The following is an 11,307-nucleotide window of genomic DNA, read 5'->3' on the forward strand; positions in this document are numbered from 1 at the left end:
GACTGGAGCTGTGACTATTGGGCGTTGAGTTGATGACACTGATTATAAAATGCTGCACGGTGCTAAGGGGTTCATGAGCCACACTGATAATGGAAGCTAATCGCCTGGCGCTGATTTTGGTGCTGCAAAAAACGCACTCGCGACTGCTGCGCGATTTCTCTGCGATTTTTGTCGTGTTTCAATGAAAAGAGTGTCCATAAATGATGGAAAAAAAGTAAAAATACCCTCTGGGAATATGCCAAAATCTGTGCTAAATTTTGTATCATTTTGAAATTTTTTCGAGGTGGAAAAATGGGATACCCTCGACACTTTCTTGGGGGATAAAGCTAAAATCCCTACAGAAAAGTGAAGGAAACTGGCCCGTTCCCTGGCACTGCCACTACTCCCTTTTGTGCCGCACACACGTACATAATTTCTCGACCAAATTTCGTGGGCCCAACATAACCCATAAGCGCCAACAAACAAGGCGCGTGCGTGCCGCGCTTCCGCCCTGGATGATGGGCCGCTGTCGCTGTCGCAGTCGCTGACAAAAACCAAATAACACGCAGCAGCAGCCGCAGCAGCAGCGAACAAGGAAAATTCATGCGAAACACAGATATAAAACAAGAGACACAAAAACAGAGGAAGAAGAAAAGAAAAGCAAAGCAGAGGCCATTGACGCTGACGTTGAGGCTGCCGGCGCTGCTGCTGCTGCTGCTGCTGCTGTCACTGACGCTGACGATGTTGCCGTCATCGTTGATGTGGTATGTGTAATATTGCGCTTTCCGGTACAGAAACATAAAATTTTATGTGACGACAACTCTAACGACAGGCGCAACTGGAGGAGGGGCGGTGGTGACTAGAGTCGGGCGTGCAACACTTCGTATGCCCTGCCCCCCCCACCCAACAACAACTGTCCCGAGTTAACACATTTTTCTGTCACGCAAAATAATCATTTGCAAAATCACGCAGTGCTGACAGGCAGGGGCCAGGGAGGGGAAGAGCAGCGAGAGAGAGAGAGAGAAACTGAGCGCAGGGGAACGGACTGGAAATGGGACATGGAATGGGACTGGCACTAGGCTGGGGCTGGGGCTGGGGCTGGGGCTGCGGGCAATTGCTTGTGCGTGTAACGGCCGCTTATTATCATGAGAAAATTTATGAAATTGACTAATGTCACACACCCGCCACCCGCAACGGCTGATAAAAATATTTCCCACAAAGCAAAGGGAAACACTCACCTTGACACGCTCCAGATATTCCTGCAAAGCCCCGTAGGGATCATCGCCATCGACGTCCATCAGGTCGAGACTGTGCGCCAAGTCGAGGTTGTCCAAGGCGGCCAGTTTGGACTCAGCCTTATCCCCAAATTGCAGCTTATGCTGCAGATGCGCCGTGTTACCGCTGGCAGCAACGGGCGACGGCGCCGCCTGGCTTAAGAATTTCTTATCAGCTGTCATGGTGTTGCATGGAGTTGTTGCGCCTGCTGCTGCTGCTGCTGCTGTGGCACTGCTTCCGTATTGGCGAGTGCGCGGCATGGTTGCACAACCGGTGCTAAAAACGCTTGCAGCACTTGGCACAAACGTGGTTGTGGCAGCAGCCATCGTGTTGCCATCAACGTCTGCAACGTTGCCCGTCGCATCACTTAATCCCGATTTGTAGCGCGTCGCGTCAGTGGCTGCTGCTCCTTGTGCTGCGCTTTTTGCTGCTTCAACTGTTGCACTTCCTTCAGCTCCTGCTGCTGTTCTGGCAGCTGCTCTTGCAACTCCTCCTGCCATTGCCTTCGGCGTCGTCGCCTTGCCGTTGATAAGCGTTTGATGTTGCAAGTTCCTGCTGCCGCTGCCGCTGCTGCTGCTGCTGCTGCCACTGCTAATTGCACTTTTCACATCGCTTGTCATGTTGTTTTGATTTGTATTGCCATTTCCATTTCCATTTCCATTGCACTGCATTTGAGTTAATTTCTTGAGTTTGTCATGTTGCCGCGTTGCCGTAGCCCCACTCTGCCCCAATGGCTCTGCAAATAAAAAGAGAGAAGAGTGTGTAAATATAACATTTAATTTTCTTCACACAAATCGCATAAAGTTGTCATTGTCGCTTGCAACATGCCTCGAAAAGGCGCACCCAGGCGCAGAGACTCATAATTTCCCAATGGCTTTTTGTGAACAATTTCAAGCGAAAAACCAAAGAAAACGCTGTCCAAGCTGGCTGCCACATGTGGCTGCCACTGCCACTGCCGCTGCCGTTTCGCTTTTTGGGTGCGACTGCTTAAGCCAAATGCGCGAAAATTTCTGCGCTAATCGCCTCAAATTGTCCGCCAAATGTGTGCCATTTAAATTGTCATAAATTTTGCAATGTGCAGACTCCAGTCTTTTATTTGGCAATTGTGACTGTGAGGCTGTGCTGCTCCCTGGCTCTGTGCTTTAATTCATTTCGCGCTGGCATCCAAAAAATGGCCAGCAATTATTTACATATGCGAATTTATGGCCTCACACTACTTAACCATGGACCCTGGACTGGCTACCAATTATTTATCCACACTTCTATTATATGTGGAGCTGCCCCACAACAAATGTGTCGCCACAGCAGTCGGAAATGTGTCGGATGGCAGCTAAACAAGCTCACAGATTGTCTGTCAGTCGTTTATCTTTTTCGGAGTTGATTCAGAAGCGAAAATTCTCAGCTTTATCTGACAAGTAATCGGTAGCTGATCTTAAGGGGTCAATCTGCGCATAAAGTTAAAGTTTTTAAGAGCAACAAAAAACTATAAATAAATGTATAAAGTCGAAAGTCACCAAAAACTCTCTCTCTCTGGCAAGGAAGTTCCTTGCCTGCTGCTCACTTTGCATAATTCCCCCACAGTAACCCACATGTCTGTCGATTCACAGTAAATCGATTTGAAATTCGCAATAGGGGCAAAAGGTTAGATGAACTTTGTCAAAGACAAGAACTTTAAATGCCGGCCGGCATGGATCGCTTGGCTCTATATGTCACTGCCTGCCCACTGTCCACTCTCTGTCCTCTCTCTTGTTCCCTTGTCTTGTGCTTGTGGGGCAGCGCGAAAACGGTTAAAGAGTTTTCTGTGCCTGTTGCCTGTTGATTTTATAGCTACGATTTTGGTTTTTTTGTTTTTATGGCGCATGCGTGCGTTCGATTGAGTTTTTTGATTAAAATGTCGCCGCCACCGTCGCTGCTGATGCTGCTGTCGCGACTTGGACTTGGCGACAGCCAAAAAGGCAACAGCAAGGGGTCCGCTCTCCAAGTCCAACTCTGACTCTGACTGCAACTCTGACTTCTGCTGGTCAGAGCTCTGCTGGCATTTAAAAATTCTGAATCGCATGCGTTAACGTTACACAACGGGCCCGTGGCGAGCTCGTAAATCAGCGGTGCAAACGAGTCAGTCAGATGGCAGACTGAGACGCAGACGCAGGGCCCCAGTCCAGACCAGACCAGACCAGACCAGACAGTTGGCAACATTTTTTGTTTTTATGGGGGTCGGCTGTTGCTCTGCCAATTGATCGTTTTGAGACGATTGGCAGGAGGCCAGATCGGCAGACCAAGACCCCGAGCCCACACTCGTTTTGCAAACAGTTTTCTTCTGCCAATTTTTGGCTGCATTTCAATTGTGCAACGCTAACGGTACATACGGGACACTGGCCGTGTGGGAGAAGCGTTTGCAAGCTCATGGGAGGTCCCACCCAAATTTCCCAGTGCATTTTCAGTGCGTTTAGAACTACATTATGAGCCATTATTTAAGCCAATTTTGTCATTCATTTGGCCAACTAATTAGCGCTACAAAAATAACTTAGGCGGCCTTTGTTTCCATCTATTTGATCACCGACCAAAAGGTTCTTTATGCGCGGAGACTAACCCCGAAACGAACACACAGAGAGCGAGCAAAGTAAACAACATAAAAAACAGAGAAAATAAAACGTTTGCGTATTTGCTTGAAATAAAATTGTTTGCTGGGGTGTGTGCGCTCAATAGCCACTGTCCGTCCCACTTCCACTTCGACATCGATCACTGCGTTGGGTTTGTGCGTGAGTGTGTGAATAAGTGTGTTTGCTTGTGGCTGATTGATTCGCTCGCTGAGGTCACCTCAACGTGATTAATTGCCGTTTGCGAATGGCTGGCGGGAGCGAGAAGTGTCACCGCGGAGGAGAAGCAGAAGAAGGAGAAGGAGAAGGAGAAGAAAGAGTAACAGCACCCAGTTACAGCTACAATTCCCACTTCAGTTTGCGAGGGTTGTCTGACGCATACTCGCGGCGCACGGCGCCACAGCTCTCATAGAAAGTTTCTCGGTCAATATTTGCCTGCGCCTATTTCGCCACCAAGAGAGCGACCTACCTTCCCTCGCAGAGAGAGAGCGGGAGACCTACCTCAATGCAACTGTAACTGCATCTCAGGCTGTGCCTGTTCCAGCTGTACATGCTCATCTGTGTGCTTATGCCAGCAGCGGAGCCAGACTAAATACGAGTAAGTAAATAGGCAGAAGGTGAGCAGAGCAGATCAGAGCAGAGCAGAGCAGAAGCTGTCGTGGCTGGACACGCAAGCGACGATTAGCAGGGCATTCTCAGAGTTCTCAGAGTTTCGAGTTCTGACGTGTGTCGGCTGGGCACAACGTCTTCGTCATGCTGATCAACACAGATCAGACGGCGCCCAGAGACGCCGCCGTCGTCGTCTTTAGCTTAGGCTGCAGCAGCAGTTCCCCGTTCGCTGCCTGTTCCTTGCCTGTTCGTTCCCCTCCCGCTCACCGTTCCTTGCCTGCTCGTTTCTCTCTTTGCTGTCTCCCACTCTCAACTGCCTATTCAGCTTCGTCTTTAACTCCATTTCATGTCATCCCACTAAGGGGCTGGGCCAGCGATCTCTGCTCTGACACTGTGGCGGCTTTCAAGCCTCATTTGCCTATCAAAATGATATAATACGCACTCATGACGTCGATGGCTTTGCGTTGTACGTGTTTCCTGTTGCCTGTTGCCTGTTGCCTGTTTTCTCTCTTTTCTGTTGCTGCCTTTTGTGCAAAAATTTGCCCGCGGGTGGCACTCAACCAAAAAGGGGCGTGTCTGTATTCAAATGGAGTGCACTCCGCTGCAGTTGGTGACAAAGCTGACCGGGGAGTGTTTCTTTCTTTTCAGCGTATTTGTTCTCCCTTTTTTTTTGGGGGGGGGGGGGGGGGGGGGGGGCCGCCTGCAAGTGCGTGTGCCGCGTGGAGCTGCACCCAAATGGCAATCATTTATTTTTATATTTTCTTTCAGTTTTGTCCTCTCTTCTTTCGTCTTTTTTGATTGCAGCTCTCTTTTACGACTCTTTTCCAATTGCCCGACCTATGCGGCGTCGCATTAATAATAATAGTTTTTTTTCTCCATCTTTATTTATTATGAACCCGCCATGCCATGCCATGCCATGCCGTGGTGCAGGCGGCAGACACACTTTCTTGAGAAGTTTTTTGTTTTTATGCCGCCTTAAGTGGCTTTTTATTAAACATTGCCGAGCATTTAATTGATTTGTAATAGATTCGACTGTTCGTCTGTCTGTGTGTGTGTGTGTGTCGGATAGGTGTGCCCATGTGTGTGTGTGTGTGTGTGTGTGTGTCATGTTAACGGATATCCAAGGCTTTCATGTCATGCATAATTCATTCAAAAATTGCAGTCTGTTCAGCGGGCACAAAGTTATGCCACACGCCCTTAACAGCTGTCCGGGAACTGGCATTTATTTATAAAGAAAATATATTTATTTCCTACACAATATTCGTTGTTTTTCGCCTTCATTTATTCGCTGATTTTTTGCACTTAAGCATTCACTCACTCTTTAAGTATTTTTATAAGCGCTGAAATTGCCTTTAATTGGTTTTACTTAGCTGTAAGTGAATGCCTTTGGCCCGGAGGCACAAACAGAAATGATTCAGCTGCCAGCTGCATTTTTTTAATGTGTAATTTTGAACAATTTTGTATGATATCACATCAACAGGCACAACAGTCTTACTTGATTCAACTTGAGGATCATTTAAGCAAAGAATTCAATAATTTCCTAGTCAAAGTTCGCCTTTCATCGAAGCACTTTCCTCTACAACTCTAATGGAAACTATGCATCTGCGAGGGTTCCACCTTTACTCTATAACTACTGTGATATTTCTAGGGTATCTCCAGCTTCTTTATATTATTTTCTGCTTTGTTTCTTCTTATCTTATCTGCCTGCATCGATAAACACGTATTTCTCATAACCGGAAATGACAAGGAGCTGAGCTGGCCGTCAGCCTCTCCACTGACCTTCGTTGACTTGGGAGCGAGAGAGAGAGAGAGAGTTCTGGCAGCTTGGGCATGTTCCCCTAGATAGATTTCCCCCCGCTATCAATTAATAACAATAAGAATAACAAGCGCTATTAACTAGCCTAATGACTGTGGGGCCTGGCCATTGCGGATTTTTCCCACAGTTTTCCCTCGCACTGGGACTCGTGTGTGTTTGTGCAACATATCCGCCCCAGTCGATCGCTGGCGACAATGCAACTTAGTTGCACAAAAGCTGATTAAGCGGAGAGGAGGTGGAGGTGGAGGAGAAGCTTACCATTTCCTGCCGCAAAGGCGGCGATGCGCTCCCTAACCGAACGTCTGGGCTCGTCATGGGCGATGTTGCTGCAGCTGTTTGGCTGTGACTGTGGCAACACATGTGCCGCGGCCTGCGTTGAGTCATGGCTAGGACTACGCTTCACCATTGTCGTTTTGATCACAGTCTTGAGGCGGCTGGGCGTGGTCGGACGCGCTGCAATGCGGGGCTTAGGTGCTGTTGTTGCTGCTGCTGCTGCTGCTGCTGCTGTCAATGTTGCTTTATCGTTGCACAGCACTTCTGTGGCAGCACCCACAAACTCTTCTGCCTCTGCCCCTGTTGTTGTCTGCCCACACTCACAGGCTGTGGCTCTGGCTGTGGCTGTTGTTGCTGTCGTAATTGTCATTTTATTCTGCGACGACTTCGTTGCATCAATTCTCGTCGTAGTGCTGTTCGTTTGTGGCACGTCGTCGTCGGTGTCGGGTAATTTACAATAATTACAGCGCGGCTTGTTGTTGTTGTCGTAGCTTAACGTATTTTCCTTATTGCTATGTTGTTGCTGTTGCAGTTGCTGTTGCTGTTGCTGTTGCAAGCTATTGCTAAGTCTTTGGATTGGTTGTCGTTGCTGCTCATTGCCACTCTGCGGGCTCTTTGTGACAGCGCAAGTTTTAGTTGCCGCAGATAGATCGCTGCTGCTGTTGCTGCTGCTGTTGCCTTTGTTGTCCTGCCGCCATTGTTCAGACAGATTTCGTTGATTCATTAATATCAGCGCCACATTTCCGTCGTTTCTCGAGCCAGCGATATCATTGGCATTATCGTGGCTATCGCTGCTGCTGTTGCTGCTGCTGCTGCTGCTGCTGCACTCCTTATCGTTTTGGCAATCTGTGTGGCTGCGTCGCTGGTTCAGCCCCGCTGCTGCTACATCATCAATATAACTGAAATCGTTGTCTACGAATATGTTTCTGGCATGCAGCGTGTTCTTGCCGCTGCACTTGGCCTGCCGCAAATCGTAGCGCCTGCGCTGCGGACAGCAACAGAACTTCACAATGGAACGCGGCGAGGTCGGCGATAGTGTGGGCCGCGTCGGCGTCGCCGGTGTGGCAATGTCAGCCCATTTCTCGATCAATGCCAGCTCACGAGCATTGGACATTGTCGTATGGCCATGGAGTGTGATTCTGCAAGCGAAACGAGACAAAAAAAACAAATACAAAAATTAATTACAAGCACAAAAATAAGGGGGGTGGGGTGTGGAGTAGCAAACAAAAATCAATTAACAACATTTCTCGACGCGTCTCAGCGGCTCAAGCAAACGCTTCCTCATTCCTGTCTTCACGGACTCCACTTTGGCTCCACTGCGCTGAAAGCCAATTCGTTGCGCACACACACACACACACACACACACGCTGTCTGCCATCTGTGCGTCATGGCTGCAACGTGTTTTAATTGCCAACAGCTTTGCGCGCCACACTTTCCCAGCTGCCACACAGTCCGACTCCGAGTCCCAGTCCCAGTCCACTTCTAAGTGACCGCCAAAATGTTTGGAGCAGGCAACGGCCTGCACCGTGTGGCAAGCTGTCGATGCATGATTAACTGCCGCGCCGGCAAACTGCATTTAATTGCATTGCGAGAGATGCAGCATGCAGCAGTTGCCGCAGGGCACACACTCGACAGCGGCTACCTGCTGCCAAATTCCATATGCCGCCCACCGCCTGCCTGGTGCGCGCCTTTGCTGATTCATTTGTGGTTCGAAACTCGGCTAACGGCTACCTTATTGGCCACAGGGGGGGCGTTGACACAGGCTGAAAGCTTTTTTCCTGTGCGCGGGGTGAAAGTTTGGAAATTCCTTGCACTCGGTGAGGGGGCTAGGGGGTGGAACTGCCTTTTGTGTGTGCTTTTGGTTGCACGCCTCCTGTCATATTTTTTGACAAATTAATTTCAATTGTTTAATGCCGCCGCGCTGCCGAGTTATCTTTTCACTTTATCTATTGAAAATAAATTAACAATAAATAATTTTAATTATTTCATGAAGATGTCAAATTACACACGCCCCTCTCCCCCGCCTCCACAGCGCAGAGCCAAGAGTCGGGCTTCCTCCTCCAGCTTCAACTCTGCCCGCCTGCCATGTGCCACAGTCTGTGGCCAGGGTCGCCGTCTCGCGATCTTTGCCACTTACCGCTGCCCGAGCCCCGACCATTGTGGCAGCCACAGCTGCGCGCGCGCGCTCTTTGTATTTATGATTATTTTCCATTTTTCCCACTTTTTTGTATTTTATTTATTAAATTTGTGTGTTTGCTCAAGCCCCCTTCGGGGCAGCTCTAATGGGATTTGTTCGCAAATCTTCGGCGCTGTCACACATTTGAGCTCCACAACGAAAAGCCGCTAGTTAAATTTCACTACCAACTGGAGGCCTGGCGGGCAGATCACATTACCAACTGGCTACCAAATTACCAAAGAGAAGCTGCCAGCAGAGGGACAACCAAACGATTTGTCATAGTTTAGGGCAGTGGAAAACAGATGTGGGTTGGGTTGCTGATGGATCAGGGGCAGCGTTTAAGAGGGGACTTAAGGCTGCAAAATACCCTGTAAGTGGGGTGAGGATAAGTAACTTTCAGGCTGCCACAAGGGTGTCACAAAAGTGGCGCTAAAAAATAGAAACAAAATACTGAAAATTCTTAAACTCGTACAAACTTTAAGGCCGAAGATCTAAGAATTTAAAGAGAAGATTTCAAAAATCTAAATTTAAGAGACTCTAATAAAAAGTCTCCCTTAACGCAGAGCACTTCTGGGCAAGCCTTCCCCATTTTTGAGCTCATATCTCAAGCAGTATATCCCCTGCTTAGGCGTGTAATCTCGCATGAAAAACACACACACAAATAAAAGCAAAAGACATTGTTAAACATAAATTTAAAATATGCCACAACGCTGACGCTGCCCCACAGCATCTGCCGCTCGTTTCCCCTGCATCAGTAATAAATCCGCTCTTTATGTTTTTGTTTCCCCTGTGCTTTATTTGCGTTATTGTGATTTATGGGTTGTACGCTGCACAAAAATGAATATTGAAAAGCTACTAAATCCCGACTTACGCATAAATTAAAAACGCTAAGTAGGTGGGCAGTGCCCTGGACTATTTTTGGCAAGAAAAGCAAAAAGCAAAAACAAAACCCGAAACTCTGACCAAAAAGCGAGCAAAAAACATTTCTCGAGCTGCGCCGAGTGTTGTGTGGATTTTTCGCGCATGTTTAAGCCTTGATTTATGGCGCAACGGAGGGGTAAATGTGCATTTGACATCGTAAATATTTGTCAGTGCATTAAGTTGACTTTGTACACAAAATAAATCGATATTTGCATGTGTGGAGAGAAGCTTTTGCGCATGCCCCGCACGTACGATTGGATTTGTCGTTTACTTATGAAGTCTAGACCCTCGATTTGGCATACTTTATAATTAGCATAAAGGCTATAGCAATCGGTTATCTATATATAGAGACAAGTAACGGTAGCAAAGTTCTATGAACCGTTGAGGCAGCGCTCGCTGCTGTCCGCTTAGCTAATTGAGGCCGAGTCCGAGGCTTACTGTCAGCCACTTCGTCACTTTAGCAGGCAGGCAGCCAGCCAGTCAATCAATCAATCTGTCGATCGATCGTTCGTGCAATCAATAAGTCAATCATATGCACGGCCATTCAGGCAAAGTGCATACAAATTGCCGCTGCAATTGTCTTTCGGGGCGCTTTTGTCATAAGTGCAGCTCAAGCTACAGCTCCAGCCCCAGCTCAAGTGAAAAGAGTTTCGCTTTTCGGCAATGGAGGAGTTGCGGTGAGAAATTCGTTAGATTTCGATACGCTTTCGGTGGAAAGGCGACAGGAGCGACTCCGTCTGGGATCTGTTTTCTTTTTGTTTTGCCTTCGAACCGGTCAGTGCGATTGCCTCGTACGATGTCTATTAATGTTGCCCATTAACCTTTTAACCCCCAGATTGTCTGGCTTATGCCTCAGCCCCCCTCACTCACTCTCTCTCCCTCTGCCTGACTGCCAGCATTGCGTGGTAATGACTCTCTTCTCTCTCCCAGCTTCGCCTCTCTCTCACTCTTCACGCAAAAATGCGCAGAAGCTAAACGCTTTTTCCGCCATTTGTTGAGCCGCGCTTGGATGAAATTTGTTGCCAATTTGTTGCGCCACAAAAACAAAAACAAAACCAAATGCAGTCCGCAGTCTGTCGCAGACTTTCCGCTCGTTTTCGGTTAGTCGTCCAATTAATTTCCGCATTTCCCAGCACAAACTTGGCAATTAATTTTTTTTGCTGCTTGCATTTCTTCAACCTTGTTGGCCTGACCTTTTGGCTCAAGTGATTCACGCCAACACACACACACACACACACACGTCAGCCTCTTTCTTTTTGGAGTCCTAACGAGAATGGCTTGCAGTTGAGAGGCTCTAAGTCGGCAATTAATCAAAGCGCCTCTGGGCCACGGACAGCAAATCCTTTTGTGCAGCAACGTATAAGGCCTGGCTGGGCAGCGGAAACTGACAACGCAAATGGCTTAAATGACAGCGGGTGAGTCAGCCCATGGGCAACGGTAACATTACCATGCGTTGGCTCTTTTTTCCCTCCAGTCAGCCTCTAACAGGGATGACTGACAGTCGGGGCTGACAGGCCGCAGGCCAAAGGCCAAACACACACACACGAGACAGGACATGGACATGGCAGCGTGAAGGCTTTTTATTGAAATTAAACTCTAAACCCGCTGAGTGCCTAATAAGTTTGTCAGAAAAATATTAGAGAAATAAACAATCCCCCCCC

At 48.2% G+C, this 11,307-nt stretch overlaps 1 protein-coding gene across 1 annotated transcript in view; it reads right to left on the bottom strand.

Annotated features, from left to right (window-relative positions):
- LOC117583802 overlaps positions 1-11,307 on the bottom strand; it is a 56,096-nt gene that overhangs the window by 30,807 nt on the left and 13,982 nt on the right. Inside the window, 2 exon segments of the mRNA XM_034272383.1 lie at positions 1,218-1,990; positions 6,535-7,688. Coding sequence (XP_034128274.1) covers positions 1,218-1,990; positions 6,535-7,663 — 1,902 coding nt within the window. The 5' untranslated portion in view covers positions 7,664-7,688.

The sequence above is a fragment of the Drosophila guanche genome, unplaced genomic scaffold (assembly GCF_900245975.1).
Source record: "Drosophila guanche unplaced genomic scaffold, DGUA_6, whole genome shotgun sequence".
NCBI classification, from domain to species: Eukaryota; Metazoa; Arthropoda; class Insecta; order Diptera; family Drosophilidae; genus Drosophila; species Drosophila guanche.